This window comes from Cygnus olor, chromosome 11, assembly GCF_009769625.2.
Source record: "Cygnus olor isolate bCygOlo1 chromosome 11, bCygOlo1.pri.v2, whole genome shotgun sequence".
Lineage (NCBI taxonomy): Eukaryota > Metazoa > Chordata > Aves > Anseriformes > Anatidae > Cygnus > Cygnus olor.
The window spans coordinates 13,933,768-13,954,421 of NC_049179.1; the positions used below are offsets into that span (position 1 = coordinate 13,933,768).

At 54.7% G+C, this 20,654-nt stretch overlaps 2 protein-coding genes across 3 annotated transcripts in view; one reads left to right on the plus strand and one right to left on the minus strand.

Moving 5' to 3' along the window:
- The first annotated feature begins 1,310 nt into the window (after window positions 1-1,310).
- Window positions 1,311-5,613, plus strand: HAPLN3 (hyaluronan and proteoglycan link protein 3). Its single transcript, XM_040570352.1, has 5 exons — window positions 1,311-1,443; window positions 2,891-3,049; window positions 3,239-3,610; window positions 4,252-4,554; window positions 4,742-5,613. Exons 2-5 carry the CDS (start codon window positions 2,923-2,925, stop codon window positions 5,020-5,022), a joined length of 1,083 nt encoding a protein of 360 aa, XP_040426286.1. The 5' UTR covers window positions 1,311-1,443; window positions 2,891-2,922; the 3' UTR covers window positions 5,023-5,613.
- A 794-nt stretch (window positions 5,614-6,407) lies between these two features.
- The window catches only part of ACAN (aggrecan), a 48,224-nt gene continuing 33,977 nt past the window's right edge, over window positions 6,408-20,654 (minus strand). Inside the window, exons 13-18 of one of the 2 annotated variants that reach the window (XM_040570245.1) lie at window positions 12,296-12,409; window positions 9,196-9,354; window positions 9,028-9,110; window positions 8,644-8,788; window positions 7,859-8,041; window positions 6,408-6,957 (exon numbers count right to left, since the gene is read on the minus strand). In XM_040570245.1, coding sequence (XP_040426179.1) covers window positions 6,869-6,957; window positions 7,859-8,041; window positions 8,644-8,788; window positions 9,028-9,110; window positions 9,196-9,354; window positions 12,296-12,409 — 773 coding nt within the window. In that variant the 3' untranslated portion in view covers window positions 6,408-6,868. The remainder of the gene's footprint in view (window positions 6,958-7,858; window positions 8,042-8,643; window positions 8,789-9,027; window positions 9,111-9,195; window positions 9,355-12,295; window positions 12,410-20,654) is intronic. The other variant, XM_040570244.1, reaches the window with a different exon arrangement.

A 20,654-nucleotide genomic window follows, 5' to 3' on the forward strand; every position in this document is an offset into this window, starting at 1 on the left:
CCGTGCCGGGAGATGTAATCGCCCCCATTGTGGGCTGCGGGGCAGCGCGCTCCGGCCGGCAGGGCGGGCGGCACGCCGGGCGTCACGCACCCATGGCTGTCCCTCGCCAAAAGCGAGCTGACGGTGCCATGGATCGGGGCCCCGTGACGGTGCTGGGGGCAGGATGTATATGATTACAGCCAGCATGGGGGCTCGGTGTCCCCAAAATACCCGTGATGGCCTCTGCGTCCAGCCAGAGCTGCTCGGCGAGGCCGCCTGAATTCAGGCTGCCCCTTTTTTTGGGGGGTTGGATTTAATCTCTTACTTCTTTGTGATTAGAGAGGCAGAGCTGAGCCGTGAGACCCCGGGTGCCCCAGCAGTCCCAGCCATGCTTCCCAAGGGGGTCGGGGCAGCGTGGGCCCGGCGGGCTGGTGGCAGATAACGCCGTGTCCCGGCCGCCGCCGCTCCCTATCAGCGTGCCGCCGGTGCCAGACGGGCTCAGGCCCGGGGCCGCCAGGATGGGGTTTCCCATTTATTTTCGCACGCCTTGTTTTCTTTCCGGTTTGACGCCGTCCTGAGCGGCGGCAGGAGCAGGGCCCGGGCCCCTGAGCCTCATTTCCTCGCCATAAAACAACAAAGCGCAGCGCCGGGCCGGGCCGGCGGGGCACCGGGTCAGGCCACACGCTGCTGCTGCTCCCAGGTCCCGCCGGGCGCTCGGCCACCCCCAGCCCTGGGACGGCAGCCGTGCCCTCCCGAGGGGTAGATCCAGGGCTCTTGGAGCTGGAAGGAGCTGGGGTTGTGCTGTGGATGGAGATGCCCCAGCGGATGGGCTGCCCGGATGTTCTGGCCCCGTTTCTGTGTCCCGGTGCAGAGCCATCACTGAGTCGCGCTCTCCCAGCTCTGCTTTGCCCACCTGGCCTCAGGCTGAGCCCCGACGAGGCTGAGCCTCGTGGCTCAGTGCCTCCCCTTGACCCCAGAGCACAGGCACCCCCAGAGCTGCTTGTTGCCTGCATGACATGCTCGTGGAGCTCCCACAACGTGCTCGCTTGGCACCACCGCTGCCCGTAGCCAGTCCCCACGTTGGGCAGTGGGATGCATCCTCTCTCCACGCACACATCTTTGAGCAGGACACACTGGGGCTCACCCCCTCATCCCGGCATCCCCAACGGGGCACCCCGTTCCCCTCGGCTCCCCCCACAAGCCGGGGCGATGCCGTCCCGTGACCAGGCGGGTGCTTGGCGAGGGCATGGCCCGGGCAGGGCGCGTGGCTCCGGCTGGGGCTGGAGGGCGGGCGGGGGTCTCGGGGCACCCACCCCTGCTCCGGGCCGCGAGCAGGGGGTTGGGAAAGGCGTGTGTTTCCCTTTAAGAGGCAGGCCCTGGAGCTGCTTCCTCTCAGCCTTTGCAAGAGCCCCAAACACACCGCACCGCCTGCAGCCTGCCCGCTGCCTGCCGCTGCTGCCCGGCGTGAGTAGGGCTCGGTCCCGGGGACGGGCGCGGGGCGGGCTGGCACCCCGGGGTGCGGCACCCGGCGGGGTGCGGAGGGCCGGGAGGGCTGGCATCGCTTTGGGACTGCCGGGCATCACCGCGGAGGCTGCCGGGCATCGCCGTGCAGGCTGCCGGGCATCGCCACGGTCGAGGACGCCGGCTCTCCGTCACGTCCCCACGCCGCCGTCCACTTGCGGGTGGTGAAGAGACTTGGGATGCAGCGGGGTGAGGTCCGGCGTCCCCGTCCCGAGGCGCGAGGCTGCCGGTGCCTCGAGCCCGTGCCACCGCCCCGCCAGCGCTCGGCGGCACACGGCGGCGTGAGCATGGCCGCGGTGCCTCGAGCAGCGCCGTGACGCCCCGCTCGCACCCGCCTCGCGGCCGGCACCAGTGCCCACCCCGCGTCCTCCGTCCTGGGGTCATGAAGCTCTCGGGGATGGGGTTTTTGGGGTTGGCTGTGCATGGGCTGCACCCACAGGGTGGTGGCACCGGGCGAGGAGGAGAGCCCCGGGTCGGGCACCCCGCGGTGGGAGCAGGGGGCTGCACGTCCCGGCCCCGGCGGCGTGGCTGGATGTCACCGCTGTCCCCAGCCCGGTCCCCGCTGTGCCAGCCAGCCCCCCGTGCCCGCACCCTGGGGCACCCTCGTGGTGCTCGTAAACCTTGTCCGAGCGGGGGGCACGGGTGTCACATCCCTGCCTGCTTTGGAGGGGGGCTGCGGAGGCTGGCCGGGTGCCGTGCCCCCTCTGCCGGCTCTGGGGAAGGCTGCAGGCCGGCAGGTAGCGATGTGCCTGTCCTGGGGGACACCGCGCTGGGCACCCTTGGGTGCCCGTGGGGGCCGAGCTGGGGGCAGCGACCCCATAGGTGGGTCCCCGGTGCCGTGGGGCAGCCGGGCTTCTCCCAGGGGCCGCGGTTTGCGGCGAGCTCGTTGTATGGGGACAGCCCCTGCTGCGTCTGGGGCGGGAAGTGGCACCCGGCCCTGGATGGGAGCTCGGGGTCTGCGGCCAGGCCGGGGGCTGCCCCCGCTGCCCCGGCCCCGCACAAAGCCGGGCGGCCCCGAGCTCTCCTCCCCTGCTCGGCTGCACGCTCTGCTGCCTCTGTAAGCTGAGCCTGCCGCCCGCAGCCGGGCTCGGCCACCGTGCTCCCCGTGTGCCCCAGGGGAGGCGTTCCCAGTGCTCCCAGTCCGGAGGACGCCCTGGGGTCCTGCTTTCCCTGGCGGGTGCTGTCCTATTCCCTGCTGTGCCCCCAGCTCTGCGGGCTGGCCGAGCCGTGGTGCTGGTGGCAGTGAGCACCCCGTCGTGCCAGGGAGCACTGTTCCTTTTTGGGGTCACCCTGCAGCATGGCGGGTGGCCATCGTGGGGGCTGTTAAGGGGCTGCTGGGGTAGCACCGGTGCCTCTCCAGGTGTCGCCCCAGCCCTTTCCCTCTCTGCAGCCCGGGCTCAGGGTCCAGCCCCGCTCCCAGCCATGCTGCTGCTCCCGCTGCTCCTCGAGGCCACCCTGCTGCAGCTGGCCAGCGGCTCCTACCACCCCTTCTACAACGGCTTCTACTACAACCACGTCATGAACGACAAGGGCAACGGGCATGAGAAAGGTACAGCAGGCACTGGGGGGGTTGGTGCAAGGGGCTGAATTGCCCCCACTGCCTCTAGGATGGGGTCGGGACCCACATTTTCAGGGGTACGCAGGGCTGGAGGAGCACTGGGGGTGTTCAGGGATGCTCAGAGGTGGCTGGGGGGAGAGGTGAGGCCCAGCCCGTGACATCTTCCCTCCCTGTCTCCAGTGGCTTACTTCAACGGGGCAAAGCTGGTGGTGGAGACCCCCAGAGACCCCGTTTACAGCTCCAGCGGCGCCAACGTCACCCTGCCCTGCCACTACCGGTTCGAGCCTGACCAGGAGGGCAAGCGCAAGATCCGCATCAAGTGGTCCAAGCTGCGGGACGACTACACCAAGGAGCAGGACGTACTGGTGGCCATCGGCAAGACCTACATGGCCTTCGGGGACTTCCGAGGCCGTGCCCACCTCCACCAGGCTGGCCGGCACGAGGCCTCGCTGGTCGTCAGCGACGTGCGCCTGCAGGACGACGGCAAGTACCGCTGCGAGGTCATCGACGGGCTGGAGGACGAGAGCGACGTGGTGGACCTCCGGCTGCAAGGTGGGGACGGGGCGGGGACCGGCGAGCGGGGACCCCTGCGGGGCAGCGAGGTGTTTGGGGGGAGAGCCCAGCCGGCCCCCGTGGGCAGGAAGGGGCTGGGGTGTGCGGGGTGATCCTCGGGGCTCAGAGCTCTCTGGGATGGGGGTTTGGGGGTTCCCGTTGTCCAGCTGTCCCTGTGACAGTGGTACAGCCAGCCCCATGTTGGTGGCGTTCCTGCGGTCTGTGCGTCCCCGTGGTGATGCTGTGTCCCCCTGGGACCCCTGTCTGTGTGTCCCTGGGTCTGTATGTCCCTGCAGTGGTGGTCTCTGCATCCCTGTTATAGTCTGAGCATCCCCAGGCGTTCAGGTGCCATCCCCACGAGGGAGGTGTGCGTGTCCCCAGGACGGAGCCGCCAGCTGTCCCTGTGCCACCAGATGTCGCTGGCATCTCGCTGCTGGTGGCTGCGTGCCCAGCGCACCCCGTCCGGCCCCGCCTGAGCCTGGGGCCGTGCTGCCTGGGCTGCTGCACCCTGGGGTGCTCCCTGCCCCGCAGCGTGGGTTTGGGGTGGGTCGGGGACCCGTGCGGGCTCCTGTTGTGGCCAGGGATGGCGTCGGGTTCGTGGGCTGCCCTGCGAGCCGGCTGAGCACCCCATCCGCCCCCAGGCATCGTGTTCCCCTACCAGCCTCCCCGCGGGCAGTACCGCCTCAACTTCCACGAAGCCGAGCGAGCGTGCCAGGAGCAGGGCGCCGTCATCGCCACCTTCAGCCAGCTCTTCCAGGCGTGGAGCGAGGGGCTGGACTGGTGCAACGCGGGCTGGCTGGCCGACGGCACCGTGCAGTACCCCATCCGCCTGCCCCGCAAGCCCTGCGGCGGGCTGCACCTCGCCCCGGGCATCCGCAGCTACGGCCCGCGCCACCGGCACCTGCATCGCTTCGACGTCTTCTGCTTCTCCTCCGCGCTCAGAGGTGGGTGCTGAGCCCCGGGGGGGCGCTGGGGACGGGGCTGTGCCCCGCAGATGGCATCTGGTGCCCCGCTGGTGGCGTCCCGTGTCCTCCCTGCCCCTTGGGGTATAGGGCTCGCAGCCCGGCAGGGATGCTCCGGGTGATGCTCGGCACCGGGGGCTCCCCCCCTGATTCCCTCCGTCCCTCCTAGGAGAGATTTTCTACCTGGGGCGCCCAGCTGGGCTGACGCTGGAGGAAGCCAAGCAGGCGTGCCAGGACGCGGGAGCTGAGATCGCCAGGGTGGGACACCTCTACTCCGCCTGGAAGTTCCTGGGGCTGGACCGCTGCGACGCCGGCTGGCTGGCGGATGGCAGCGTCCGCTACCCCATCGCCAAGCCCCGAGCCAACTGCGGCCCCGCCGAGCCCGGCGTCCGCAGCTTCGGCTTCCCCAGCAAGGGCAGGTTTGGGGTTTTCTGCTACAAGGAGAGATAAGGAGCTGGGGGAGCTCCTTCTTGGCCAGAGGATGCTTCCAGCCCGAAGATGCCTTGCACCGGGTGTTTCCCAAGGCTGTTTTGGGGGTGATTGTGGGGGGAGGCGGGGTGGGAGGAGGCTTATTTTGTTTGATTTTTTAATTTTTTTTTTCTTCCTTTACATTTTACACTTTCTCAACGCAGCAGGGCTCCTGGCTGGGGCATCTCGCTCCACGTACAGCATGGGGCTGCTGCTCGGGGCCGGGGCAGCCCCTCGCCCACGCCGGCCACCCTGCCGTTCCCAGGCTGTTTCTGCCCCCTTGTCCCCGGCCACGTTTCTGCCCCCTTGTCCCCTGCCACCCCGGCTGCAGGGGACCAGAGGCACAAAGCAGGTGCCTCTGCTGCAACCCATCCCCTGCTGTGGCCCTATACCCGTCCCATCCTGCTGGGGGATGCTGCTGTGCCCGTCCCCACGGGAGCCCCAGTGCCTTACCTCCGTGCGCCCCGCGCCCGGCCTCCGTGTGAACTCTGGTGCCTTCTTCTTCGAGCGTTTTGTTACGAAAAGATGTATTTTCCTGGAGCTCTTCTAATAAATGAGGGAGAAAGCCCCGGAGTGATGTGGCTGTGTCCCCACCTCTGTCCCAGCCTGGTGCCGTGGAGGGAGGATGTGGGGGTCCCCGGCAGGACCGCCAGGGTGCTCTCGGGGCCATGCATGCCTCCATCACCTCAACATCACCTCCTGGGGGGCTTCCCCTCATAACGAGTGCTAATTAACCCCCAGGGGCCGGGCCTGGAAGGCAGGGGGTGAGCATCTGCTGGTAATGGGATTTCTCGGTGTTGGGTTTTAGCTGTGGGGGGTGGATGGGGTTGACCCCTCCTGGGCAGCTCCTCCTGCCCCAGCCCCTTCCAAGACAAATCTGGGGAGTAGTTTCTCCTTTTCGGGTCCCCCTGCATTTCTCCCTTGTCCCCACAACTGCACCCCTGGGATCTGGCTGGGGCTGATGCATGATGCTCTGTGCAGCCCCTTTGGGCTCCCTTCTTTCCCCGTTCTCTTGCCATGGAAAACCCTCCACCAGTGCCCCACCAGACACCTCCCACCACCCCCTTTCCACCCCCCCCCCAAAAAAAAAAAACCACCACACAACCCTATCGGATTTGGCTCTCTTTATTATTTATCATTCTTTCAAAATAGGATATGTTCAAAAATATAAATAGGTGCAGGGAACGCTGGTGCCCCGCACGGTCCCCTGGAAAGAGCACGTCGTCCCGGGGTGGGCGCTGCGCCGTGGGGTGGCGGCGGGGAAGCAGAGCGGGGCCGGGACCCCCGGGTCTCAGCATCCCCCCCCTGGCTCCCCCCTACCGCAGCCCCCGGCCCCCCTGGTACATTCACTGCCCATCTCCCCACCCGCCCCGACGCGCCGCAGCAGTAGGAGGATTCTGGAAAAAAAAAATTAAAAATAAAATTAACCCCAAAAGGTGCTGTCCACCCTGGAGATTAAATAACAGAAATAATTACATTGTTCGTGGATAAAATCAGGAAAAAAATAATCATCTTTATTATTTAACTTAACCCCCTGCCCTCTGCAAACCCACCCCCCTCCCTGTCCCCGAAGGCACGAAGATAATTGGAACCGGACGGTTAGTAAAAAGGCTGACTTCTAATTCGCTTTGCTTTGGTGCTTGGAAAAACATTAATTTTTTTTTTCTTTTATATATATACACAAAGGTGGGTTTGTCTTTAATATAATTTTTTTTTCCTTATATGACAAAAAGCAACAAGAAGAAGAAGAAATCGACTCTGTTAATATAACTGTTCTGTAAAAATCTCTTTCTCTCTCTGTTTGCCCCTCGGTGTCTCTCGCCCCGCTCTAATGGGTGGGTCTGTGCACGGCGCTGCCGCTGGGTCTCGACCGACTCCGGGGGCTCCTCTTGTATAGCCTGCGCTGGTAGCTGGAGGCTGCGGGGGGAGAAAAGACACCTTGTTGGCAGCACAGACACTGCTTGTCCCGTGCAAAATAAAATCCCTGGGAAAACAAGGGTGAGCACGGGGAGCAGAGCAGGGTGTCCCAGCGGCAGCCAGCACACCGCCGTCCCTTCTCTCGCCCCCCAATAGCTGCAGGAGGGTTCAGATGGGGGCAGCAGAAAGAGGGGAGCAGCCTGAGCCCCCTGCCCTGGTGCTTGGCAGAGCCAAGGCTGCATCGAGCCCTGGCTGCCCCGCTGCCTCCTGCCCCTGCTCCTCTTCTCCTCCCTGCCTGGAGCTTTGTTCCCTCCGCCCCGGGACTGCAGCCGGAGCAGCAGCTGGGCTGACACTTGACGGATGTGATTTGGCTGAGGGCGATGACATTGTTGGGAAGCTGCAAGCAGGGATGGGAGCGGGGTGTAGGCAGCCTGGGGATGGGCTGGGACGCCTCGTGGAGAGGGCTGGAGGGCCGAGAGGAGAGGGGCGAGGAGCCCAGCCCCGTCCCTCGGGGCAGCTCTGCCGCTGGGCTCCTGTCCGCTCGGCAGTGTGCTGGGACGGGGGGACCCCGGGCACAGCGCCCTGCTCCTGTCCTCTGCTGATGCCAGAGCTCACCACTGCAGGAGTGTTCCTTTTTCTTCCCTAAGTAGCCTTGGCTCTTATTAAGCTCCTTTTTCCCCTTCCTACAGCCCTATCTCGGGAAAACTTCCAGCAAGACAAGGGACCAGGGCATCCCTCTGGCTCGGAGCTACCCTGACCCCACGGCGGTGCCACCCCTGCATCAGCCCCAACCCTCCCCATCCCCAAAGGGTGGCCGAGGGGGGGAAAGATTTGGTCAAAGGCATCCCTCTCTGACATCCCACGGGATGGGGCTGTGGGGATTGGGGCAGCCAAGACGTACGGTTTATGCAGGATATCCGCGGCTCCTCCCACTGCCCATTGGGCTGGCAGCGGATGGTGGGCACATGGCGCTGGATGTAGCCCTGGTCGCACTGGTACCGCACCAGGGAGTTGATTTCGTAGCGGTCCTTCCTCCGGCCGAAGGTCCTGGCGTTCTCCACCACGGGGGGATCCCCGCAGGCAACTATGGGAGACGGGCAAAGACAGGGAGAGATGGAGGGATCCGAAAGGTTTCTGGCTCATCACCTGAGCCCCAGTGCCAGAGAAGCAGCTGACAATGGGGCGATCATTTATTTTGGGGAGAAACAGATGGGGGTGATACAAAAAAGCGGACTCTTGCAAAAAAAGTTCATAAAAACTTCACCGGAGAGGCAAGTTTACAGTGAGAGCTTCCATGGCAGGGCATGGGGCTGGCATGCAGGAGCAATGCTGCCGTCAGGGTACAGCCCTGCCTGGGGACATGAGGCCCCCGCTCCTCCTGGCTTGTGTTATTCTTTTTCAAGACCTCAGGAATCTTTCTCCTAGAGGCTTGATCAAGGTCAAATCCTAATGCCAATTCCTTCCACCTTTTTGAACACCCCTTGCAGTGACAAATCCATGTTAAGTTCCTCTTTGCTCTCTGCGTTGACTTTCTTGCGCAGAAATGAAGCTTCCTGCGAGGAAAACCCCATTGGACCTGACCCATGGGTTCCCATTCACGTGCACTGGGTGCTCCCAGTGCTGCCCTCGTGCCCTGGCCCCACAGACACTGTCTGAGCCCCCCTCCTTGCTGGTGCAAGGGCTCACCTGTTCCTTTCTTGCACGTGAAAGGCAGGTGGTAGTTGCAGGGGACGTCGTTCCATTCGCCTTGCTCGTGCCAGATCATCACAACGCAGTCCTCACCCGCGGCGAAGAAGTTATCGGGTTGGTTGGGCCGCCAGTTCTCAAATTGCTGGGGAGAGAGGAAAGCCTTTTACCTGGAGCCAAGCCCTCCCTTTTCTCCCGCTGCCTCTCCTCCCCTCCTTTGTGTCCCCTGCCTTTTATCAGGAGAAACCACGGGCTGCCCACACCGCTTCTACAGCGACTATTTCTACCACCATGGGGCCCAGCCTGTGGCTCTGTTTCACGAGAGGCTTGGAAATGCCAGGGGAACCCTGCTCCTGTGCCCCCTGGCCTTCCCCAGGGACTCACCAGTGAGTGCCCGTCGGACCAGCGGAAATCGTTCTCCACGGCTCTGTCGCTGAGCCCGATCCACTGGTAGTCCTGCGCGTGGCCTGCGAAAACCAGACGGGGAGAGAAGAGTGGGTGGTGGCTCCCCACGGCTCGCTGCAGGTCCTCCACGTGCCCCCCAACACTCACTGTTCACAAATTCTTGCTCCTCTGGGGTGATGATGCTGCTCAGGTGGGCTTGATGTTCTCGGCACCTGGTCTCCGCGTCCATCCATGTCTCCCTCTCTTCAAAGTGCCTGTAGCAGTGCCCCTGGAACTTGGTCCAGCCATCCTCGCAGTTCTCCAGGTCTGAAACACACAAGGGCGTGATGACAAGGAGTTGGAGCGTGAGCCGGGAGGCCTTCCAACTCACCTGTTGGCAGCTCATGCGCTGATGGCACAGGACAACACACGGTCACTGCCACTAAAAAGCAAACCCTGACAGGGGTGTCTCTCTGACATCCTAGGGAAAATGACAGAAGACATCGAAGAAAAATGCAGAAGAGAAGGGAGCCTGTGTTGAAGGCCCTGTATTTGCCATAGGGTGACCAGTGCTACTGGAAAACTTGAGTAACACAGAGTTATTGCTGAGCAATTCCATCCTCGTTGGTGTCTGGGCTTCTTGAGGAGCTGGCCCAAGCCACAACCCTCTTTTCTCACTTGTGTTGGCCTGCAGAGTTTTCTTGCTTTGGAAAGCATCTCCAAAACCCGAATCCCAGAGCCCAGAATCGACATTCGCATGTTGAAAAGGAAAGGGGGGGAGGAAAGCCTGGGTTCAGGTGGTCACATTGTTTGCTGTGGTTCTGGGTTCTGAGGAAAAGGAAACCTACCCAGATGGAGAAAAGAGAGGGGGCAGGAACTTACCGTGGCAGAGACAGAAAAGGAAATCTCAAGAAAAAGTCTTGGAAACTGCGAGAAAAGGACAAAAATGTCTCAACTTTTTGAGTGTCTTTTACCACCTGAGAAACTTTGAAGAGTTGAACCTACTAATTATAAAAATAAAACCACAGATGGGGAGAACAGAGGTAAACGGAGAAGCCACCACAAAAGTAGCTTTCACAAGCTTCCATCCAACACAACAGCACACTTCTTCTCCACGTGCCTGAAGGAAACGAAGGCAGACACAGAAATGGTGCTATGGTGGCACATGAGACTTGGGTTTTGGGCAGGAGCAGCCACTGGCTGGAGATGGTGTACCTCTAGGGCCTTGAATGAGCTCTGCCACATCATTTTTTTTCAGTACCTACATTCACAGGGATGAGCTTTCCCTCTGCTGTCCATGAAGAGGGAGCAGAGAGAGCCGTACTACACTGGTCGGAGAGAAGTCTGGTAGAGGTGAGAGCAGAAATCGAGGACACGCCAGGATGGGTTTAATGTCAGCCTTGCAGATGCATCACCTCCCACCCTTTCTCAGCTACCTCCTGCTCTCAGAGTGGTGAGATTTCATCAGTCCTCGTGCCTCATTCCCTTCCCAGTAAGGTTTTCTGTGCTCAGTTTCTTTCTTCTGTTGTTAAACTCAGTAGGTCAAAGCACGGTCACCTTCAATCACATAAACTCCTGCTAATCCACCTTTCTGTCTCCTTCCAACTGGGGACTGCAGGTGCTTCATAGGTGTTGGAAGGGTTCAAAATGTTTTCTGTCCTCCTTAGCAGATCAGATGGTTTATCTGGAAGTAGCTGAAGCTCTAAGGATCCTTGGTCTCTGCAGGCAGACCACTCGCACGAGGTGAGCAGGCATTGCTCTGTCTTTTGAGATTTAAATATACTTTTTTCCAGCTGCTTGAATGTCACCTCTTGTCATCACAGCCTGGGGACGGGACAGCACATGGCACAGAACCTCAGCAGGACATTGCCTCGGAGAAAGGCCGCTCTTTCCTACACAGCTGTTACTTATGGGAAAATATGACAGCAATCGTCTTGGAGAAGAACAACAAAAAGCTTTTTCCCTGGTAGGGACACTGTCGTGGTGATAGGAAGGACTGACTAAGTGCACAGATGGCAGAGATCACCTGCAGTGTCCCGGTGCTCTTGGAGACCAATAGATGTCAGAGAAAGGAAGACTTGCCACATGGGAATAATCAAGATTTGCATTCACCACTGAATTTGGGGCATTGATTTCCTCTTGCATGTCCCAGGCTATGGGCCCCAGGCATCGCGAGCCCATAAATCACAGAAAAGAGGAAATTAAGGCTGGCTTGGACCAAACAAGTTTATAAGCGGCTGCAGGGTAGGCATCTTCTGGCAGAACAAAAGGCAGCAGGGAGGAGTAAATCAGGAGCTGATTAGGTTTCATTAGCAAGGAGACATAAAGACAGCATCATTATTGCCCAGACGGTCCCAAAATCCTGAGCCTTCTTCTTATGGTCTACTCCATATGTTCATAATGAAAGCAGAAAGAGAGATGCAGACAGGTGAGGAAAAAATCCAACGTGTGTTATTATTACTTGTGTCAAGGTGAGTAAGAAATTGCAAACTTATTCCTCTTGTTTGAGCAAGGCAGGGGAACTTCCCCTCAGTTAAGCTGACAAAAGTTTGGGCTTTCATCAGCTTTAAGAAAAAAAAATGTATTTTTTCTTTTCTTGTAGAAACAAAAAGAAGTATTAGTGCAGGTCAAAGTGTGCCTCATTTTGATGTGAAAGTACGTTGCTTCATGTTTTCTCAAAGACACATATTCCCTGCTGGTTTTGCCATGGGAAGCCGCGATGCAGAGATGACAAAAATGTCATGCTGTGTCAGATCGGCGGAGGGTCCTGGAGTGAAGGAGGCTTCTCTCAGCTGCATCCTCACAGAGTGAAACGCAATCATTTCACATGGCTCGCTTGAAGCATCCTTCCATGAAATTCCAGTCTAGCAGAGACAGCTTGCCTGGGGTGAAGATGTACTCAGATGTTTCCCTGCTGTTACAGATGAACAGGAGGACCCTTGAGCCAACGAGACAGTGACTTCTGTGACCAGCACCACTACAGTCTGTACGGAGCTCCACCAGAGAAACTGAGCAAGAGAAAGCTGAAGAAGACGCCAGAAGTTCCTGCTCAGGGATCTTAGAGAACACACTGCCGTGATGAGCAAACTAATCAGAATATGTAAGCAAAAGGCTCAAAACGTTCCCCTGCTGTACTCCAAGCTGCTGTTAGAGGTTAGCTAACAGAGATGAGGGCTGACGGGAGCACCTGGGATCAGCTCTTTGGGGTAGGGTGGGAAGGAGGTGATGTAGCTGTTAGTAAGATTAGCTGAAGCCAGGTAGGCCGTACCGATCTCACACAGGTCCCCTCCGTAGCTGGGAAGGCATAAGCATTTGAAAGAGTCGATGCCATCAGCGCAGGTAGCTCCGTTCAGACAGGGGCTTGAGTGGCACTCATCAGTGTCTGCAAGAAATGAAGGGCTTCCATTAGGGCTCTGGGCAGGGAACTCCACCGACAGGAGAACTCGTTTCCTTGCTTGTTTAGGGAGTACCAGGTGTTCTGGGGGAACCTGGGAGTTGTTAGGTTCTTATTTGGAAGCATACTGCCACTGCTGCTGCTGGAGGAACGAAGGCAAGAGGCCCGACCCACCCTATGAGGAGGATGTTGTTTTGGTGTCACTTGATGGTTGAACACCGCTCTGGAGATATCAAGACAGCCTCAGCAAGACATACATCTGATACACAGCACTCAGCCTCTTTGATAGCTAGGGTAACTCTTTCTTGTCTACCATCTCTGCCCAACGGATGGAACATGCTTGTGGCCGTCTCCACCAGTTATGTGTATATGAGGAAGAATGTGGACTTCTCAAAAGTGAGAAAAACATTCTGAAATAGATGTCTATCATCTCCCAGCTGGCATTCCTGGAGCCAGTGTTCCCTACTAGTTTCTTCCTAACCTTAATTCAGATGAAGTCCCAGGGCAAGTAATCTCATCTCAGTGAAGCTAAGTGCAGGGAAGAAAAGAAGGGCATTCAGAGGTGGTTCAAAGACCCTCAGCCTTTTCCTTGTGAGGATTTTAGGACAGCCTCTTCCTCGGTGAAGAACACCGGAGTGTAGTGCCATTCTCTCTGGACCTGTCCACACTATGCACTTTCTTGCTTGTGATGGGTCTGGAAGAAGCTGTAGCTCTTTCCCAGCTGTGGATTCCCTCATGGTGGTGGAAACTATTCCTATTTCCTCATCTAGAGCAGCTCTTAAGATTCCTTCTGCTTTTCCACAGGTGAAAAGAGAAGTTGGGATGGAAAGAATTCAGCCCCCAGCTCTCCAGTGTTCCTCAATCTGTAATTTGCACAAGCCTGGGTGGTAAGTGCCATTGTTTGGTAGCACTTCCATCCTCTATCATCTCAGGGAAGAATGAAGGAGACATGGATGCTCTGAAGAAGGCCATGTGTGGGCAGTTTGTATCTATATGAGAAAATGTAATTTGTGCTGGAATTAAAGTTCTTCTCCTAGTATCTCTCCATACCGAGCCTTAATCCTACTTATCAACCTTTGGATTCAGAAGGAAAATCATTCAGAATGGAAAGATCTCAGAGATGTTCAACTAAAGAAACAAGACTAAGGAAGAAAGTGGGAGCATACCATGCAGGTTAGGTTAAATGATGATTGATTAGCTCTTCATGTGAGATAACACTTCTTTCTTTCACACTCAGAAGAAAAGTAACTCTTTAAAAGTGCTGACTAACTTCCCATGCTCTTCTTGTGGATCAGAGGGGTTAGTGAAGAAACATTCGAAGATGATGAAAATGGTGGCTGTGGAAATACCAGGGCAGAGCAGTGACTCCTCAAGGTCTGTGTTCTTCTGGTTAGGGCATTTTCACTCTGATACTGTCTCCCTGCAGAACAGTGGCCCAGTTGCTCAGTGTCCCCAGACATATGAGAGCAGACACGTTATACCCGATGTGAATGTCTGGTTGCTCAGTGGCCAACGTCTGATTATGTCAGCTAAAATATGGCATGCTTTGTAACATGCCTAAGAAATGCAAAACATTCTTCCTGACCTTGGATGGTAAATCGATTCGTGCTTTGGAGCATGAGGATTGTCATCTTTATTCTAGGCTGCGTCACTGTGAGCAATGTAATCGTTCCTCTGATGGCTGATGGACCACTTCCACCAGTTCTGCAGTTAGTTCTTCACTGAGAGAAGGCATTTCTTCCTCTGATTGCCCTTCTAAATAATCGTGAAAGATTTCTGGATTTCTATATTCACTGCAGCATGAAGAAAACTGAAGATCCTGTCTCCAGGACACTAATAAGTCGGGACTTTCCAGAACATAATGGAGGTCATGGGCCTGGTAGAAGAGAGAAGCTGCACTTGGCTGGCTCTTGCTTATCAGTGACACTTGGAGTTCTTAGAAGACAGAAAGCGTGAAGGAAAATGAAGCATCCTGAGGGATGATTACAGCTCTAGAGGTCCCCCCAGGCTTCCAACAGCAGTGGCAGCAGACAGTTGTACTGATTCCAGGGGGCTCCAGCTGAACAAGTAAGGAAAGGCTCTCCTTTGTCCATCAGGCTCCATCAAGGGGAAAGCACACCACAGAAGTGGGAACAGAGCACTAAAGCAAGAGCTAAAGCAGAATATTTAGTGGGGAATAATGAGTCTTCAGTCGTCTTTGGCAACGTGGACTAAAACTTGGTGCATCCGAGATCTCTTCTGAGATGCGTGAGACCCACTGCGAGTTGTTGTCATCCCTTGGGCTAGAGGAAGAGGGAGCAGACACACACATGCAAATTCGTTGCCACATATCTCCAGCTGGGAAATAACACTGGGGCAGAATTTCCTTTTACAGATAGTGTATATAATATGACTGCACATATTATATAGGCTGTAAAAACAAATCTCTGCGTACAATATATATGTTATATATATCTCCATACATACACATATATATCTGTATATATCACACAAAGAGAAAAGGTGTGTACTCACAGGTAGTAAAGGAAAAACAGGCAACAAATAAAAGTGAGACTTTTTCTTTTCTTTTCTTTTTTTTTTTTTTTTTTTCCTCAGAAGCATGCTGCAAATGGCTGTAAAGAAGACATTTTAAACACATGATGATCACAAATACCAAACTCCCCCTTCAGCCTGTTTGCTGTTGGGACAGTGACTGTGCCTCCATCTGGATGCAGGATCACCTCACCAGGCTGATATCAGGAAACTTAAACATGTCAGTTAGCTCGGAGGAAGTGTTGCTGATTCTGGTCCTCCCAGAAAATCTGGTCTTTTAGAAAAGTAAGCTTTAAATGGTAAGATTGGCAGCCATGGTGCCTCTGGAAACCCTGGCAAGCCAGTTTGTGGGTGGTTCTAGGATATCGCATCAAAGCCATGGGATTTATGGGAGGTGAGAACTCCAGTGAAAAGAATCCCATCTATCACTCAGCGCCTGGCTTTTTTCTTCTTAACCTTTTCTATGCCAGAAATGCATCCGCTTCCCCAGAGTTTAGGACTAGGTGAGGTCAGCACGTCGCTGTGCCCATCACCAGCTGGCTGAGAAGCCTGCGGCATGCACGAGGGCAAGCTGTGCTCAGCAGGGACCAGCCCCAAGCTCCACAGCACCGGCTGCCCCCTCCCTACCTCGCCACCCAAGGGTCTTACGCGTACGTGAGCTATTTATTTGCTTGGGTGAGCAGTCATTCTAAAGTCAGCTTTGCTTTGAGGTGCAGCTCAAGAGCTTATCAAGCAACAAGAAGAGATTCCTGCTATTATTACCCGGCGCTAACAAAGGACAACTGATGTGGCATGGGATGCAGAACAGAGGCAGCCCCTGGCTTTCAAGAGCTTCAGCTCTGAAACAGAGGCAGAGAAGAAAATGCTTCGCAGTGCCAAGAATAGGAAGCCCATTTAGAACATGTTATTAACTCACTTCTCGAGGATAATGCAAAATCAACAACTCTTTGCAAGATGATTTGCACTGCAGTTAATATCACCCAGAAGTTGCAAAAGATTATTCAAACCTATTGTCACAAGAGTTTCTATTTTACAATATTAACTGGACCTAAGGTCTAACTTTTGGATTTTTTTTTTTTTAAATGAAACCAGAAATTAAAACAAAGAAATCTAATGTAAATAGGCTCTTGCATCTGGAAGATGTAAACTGTTGGCTGGCAAAAGCAAGGGGAGTTGCAGTGTTACAATGAAAACTTTGAATTTCCTTCACCATTTTCTTCCTAAGATTTCTCTTGCATTGCCAGATACTTACTATATTTAGTCAGTACTATTTTCTTTTGATGCAACTAAACACAGCAGAAGTATTTGCCCAGTGTCTTTGAAGACAATGTGCTGTACTAGATCATGGAAACTGGAAAGAAAAATCCTTTAGAAATGAAAGAGAAATAGATCGGTCCTGGTTTTGCTCAGAAGGCAAATGGCATGCAAAAGTGAACACACAGTGAGAAGGGACTACTTTCAAAATCCTTCATCCCAAGCTAGGAAGACAATGCTAGAGACAGTGCTAACACTTCTTAAAATGGTGCAGTCTCTGCATTTCTCCCAATGGCAGCCTGGATCGATGATAGCAAGAATATCCATCAAATAAGGCCAACTTTGCACTTAAAACATTTCCTGGGGAGAAGCAGCTTGCAAACAGACAGGATGCTATCACCCAACTCCTGAAATAAACTGTGCAGTTTTACTGAAGCTCTAAGTGACTAGTTTAGAAACACACTCTAGGATTTAAACTCCTGCTTTTGTTCTGCAGAGAGGAAAATATAGGAGTGAAAGGCAAGGCATGTTCAGGATGTCCAGCTGTCCCTGTTGGGCCTCTCACCTGTTCTTTATAGAATCCTGTGTGTTCATCCAAACAGGGATTCAGAGACCAGACACAACATTATCTTCTAGAGGCCAAAGGAAAAAAAAATCCAGGTACAAATTAAATTTGCTTTTCAGAGACTCCAGGGAAGTTTGAACTGATAACTCAGAGAAGAAAAACATTTGAGCAATTGTAGAATGACTCCTACAAGAAAAGAATAGGAGGAGCTGGAGAAAACAATTCCCTCACATTTTAAGTAAAGTACCAGCACTGAACATCATGTAGCCAGCTAGTGACTTATGATGAGGAATTACGTTCTGAAAAGAATTAACTTTAATGATTAAACCACATCCTCCACGCAGTGGAAGGGCAGATATTGGCACAGCCTGTTTCTAGGAGAAGCTGCCAATCTGCTGGGATGTTTGATTTGTCCAACACTCCCATGGAAGGAGAGCTCAGCAACTTTGAGCATCTCTGCCTCCAAAACGTTGTGTGTAGAAGTTAACTGATGGATACAGAAGACTATTCCAGGGCTGTAGGCTGCGTCTTCAGAGAAAGGTCTGAATTAAGCAAATAAAAGTTTGATGCAAAATGCACAGTGTGTCCAGGAGACATCAAATCATCTGGGTGGCCATTAATGGTTTCTGATTTTGCTCATCTCTCAGCCAGGACTGGAAGCTCCATTTCCTTCTTGAGAATGTACACTCCTTTCCACACTGGGTGAAGCATTATGAACCAGGTGAATGATTTTTAGACATTTTTCTTCTGGTATAGTCTTCTTTAAACCAACAAAGCATTATCCCTTGGATTTCCAGGGTATGAAGAAGGAGGAAACCTCATCAAGACCTTTCTCCCTATGACTTCTAACCTTCAGCTGTGCTGGGGCCCTAGGCAGCAGGCTCCGTGAGTTCATTTCACCAGAGACAAGCAAAACTTAACATAAATTGCTGCCATTTCAGCACATTTCTATTTTCCCCCCTGACCTGAATGAAGTTGTTAAGTCATTGGCTGGTCAGAGTGCTCCAAACCACAGCCTCTCACTGAAGCGCCAGCTTGCTTTTCTCAGCTAATAATTATTTGTCTTCAAATGTTACCAGAAGCAAAAAGACCCACTGAGTTGGCAAAACTCTGGATGGGGAAGCCAACTCTATGGACAGTTCTTCAAGCTGTAGGCTCGTAGGGTTCCTGTCCTCATGGAGGAGTCAAACTGCTGACTAAAGACATGTGCAGGCAAAACCTTCAATTTGGTTAAAAACTAAAGAATACTGGCATGCCAAGCGTTAATTTCTGGTCTTCGTGTGCTTCTGGCTCTATCCTTCAGAGAGAAGTAGGGACTACAGCAGAGCAGAAAAATATCATTCTTCTGAAATCATCCCACTAAAAAGGCTGCTGAATCTAACTGGAACACTTAAATGACAGGACAGGAGCCCAGCAGCTGCGTGCCCCCTGCTCCTCACTCCATGCTCCTTTTGTAAGCTGAACTAGCTTCACCCGTGCTTCAATGGTAGCCAAAATTCATTGCATTTAACGGGTAACCATTACACCCTATGAGCTCTGAGCACAGCATAAGGGACAGGTATTAGAACTGGTCTTTTTGCAAGAGGTAAAGTCAAAGACCAGGAAGCTTCAGGTAGAAAGGGAGCCACGGCACAGGAAATACTATTTTGGGTTCCAACCTGTGGTTCTTCCTTGTAGATTTTTCATGTTCACGATTCCCAGTGCAGTGGGAGGAGTAGTTGAAGTAAAAGATCTGTGAATGTTTTTCCTTCCTCCCCTCCCTTCTGCCATCACTTTGCTTTTCTGCAGGAGTTTCCCCTCGGTGCAGAGGTGCTGCACATTCACGGTCAGTACGCTTTCTTGCTGCCTGGATGAGCCTCGTTCAGACCCCAATCTGGACTGCGTTTCACCCTGAAGGGATACTGCTGCGAAGCTCACTGACCAAAATGTTCTCTCACCCTAGAATATCTTCTGGGGGAGCACCAACCAAGCACGTGTCCTGAAGCTCTTCTCCGGTTGATCAGGAATCCGCAGTTAAGCTTCACGCAGTGGTCGCTTACCTCTATCTGTCACCTGCTTAGAAACCCCAGCTGCCGGAGCATCATTCCCATGACTCATGAATACACAACATGTTCCAGTTTTGGAACATTTTTCAAACTTCTTCACACATGAGCTGCCGAACACATGGTTTTTCTTTCTAAATACTTCACAAGAATGTTGGCTAACAAATGCTCCGCAGAATCTGGCAATCGCCTTGTGGGTAATTTATAAAAAGAATAAGCAGTGAAATAAAACCATTCTTTGGGGCCAATTTTTTTTTCTTTCGCTGAGCCTCACTGGCTGGTTCCTTTCCTTTCCCTCGCCTCCGCCTTTGCTGACTTGTTTTTTACCTCCAGGCTAGGACGTGGCAGTGAGCATGGCCCAAAAGCAGAGCTCGTTAGGTGTGCTAAGAAGTTTTTTGGGTACGCAGTTCCCAAGCCCCAGGCCCTGGGACTACCCTACTGCCTTGCCCTCGCCCATGCCTGCAGCATCTGCTCTGCAGGGGCTCTGCAGGGATGGGGGACCTCAGATGCGTGGGACCAGGGCTGAACAAAGCTCTACAATTACCTGGTGTCTCAGAGAGATGCAGAGGGAACTCGTTCAAACTACCTCGAGGATGGAAGCAAAGTTAGAAACTGGGCTGAGCTTCACAGAGCCCTGCATTTACAGACCCTTGCCAAATCCAGAGCTGCCTGTGCTGCAAGCTGTGGATTAACCAGTCCGGGAGGTAAGACGGGAAGGGGGCAGGATGAATATTACTTCTGCTAGAAGGAACTGAGTTCGTCTCTTAGCAGATACTTTTTGTGCCATGCTTCTGCAGAGTGGCCAATGTGAAGGTGCAGCCCGTTCAGAACCGTGATGCACCTAAGCACATGTAGGACCTTTATACCACAGCACAAGCATGAATGGTTTTGCAGTGGGGCCCATGCCCCAGAACCTGCTACTGGCAGCCGCAAAGTGAAACCAAGCCATGGCCAGGGATGTCGTGGGACATCCTGTGTTACTGGGCTCCTTCCTGGCCAAGAAGCAGCAGCTGGCAAGCATGACAACACCCCTGCTCTTCTTCTCCTTGTAGCATCCTAATGCCTCCACGGCATGTCAGCACTGCTTGGTGGATGGTTGTCAGAAAGCTAGCGAAGCATTTTCACCATACAAGGCTACTCAGATTTAAATATTGTATCTGTTTATACTTGGCAGCAGTGGGTCCTGCTAAAGCACCAAAAAGGGGCAGGGTGGAGGGAAGCACATCTATCAGCGGGGCTGCCAGAAGGCAGCGCTGGCTTGCTGTGAGCATCGCCTCGCACGTTTTGCCCGTTTGCACTGCAGAGAGCAGCACAGGATGCAGACCAGAGGGTGGCCACGCTCCATGCCAAAGGGCAGCACAAAGACAGGAGCAGCGTGCCCGATGGAAACGTCACACCCAGCAGTGACAAAGCGGAGAGTGGAGATTTTGGTCCCCAGCTGGCTTGTTTTGCCTCTCAGGCCCTCGGCACTGCGCAGCAGCTGATGGCCAGCCTGCAGCCGTGGAGCAAGTGCTTGGAAACACCCGGCGGTCCAGGCAGCAAGTCAGCACATCACGGAAAGAGAAACAAAACAGGGCAGAGGCTCGCAGCCTGCCTTATCCAACTTCTCAGCCACGTCCCTCAGCCAGGGTGGAAGTCTCCAGCGGGTGGAGCCGTCTTTGCTTTAGTTTCCACATGAGAAGAAAAAAAGATGTTGTTTTCTTTAGATGATAGCAATGGCTAAGAGCAATTTCAGATGGGGCGTGAATGCCTTGGTGCCTTCCCCAGCCATATCACACCCAGTGGCTCTCGCCAATCATTCACAGAATACTCTTTTTCCAGCCCCCCCTCCAGCAGCACG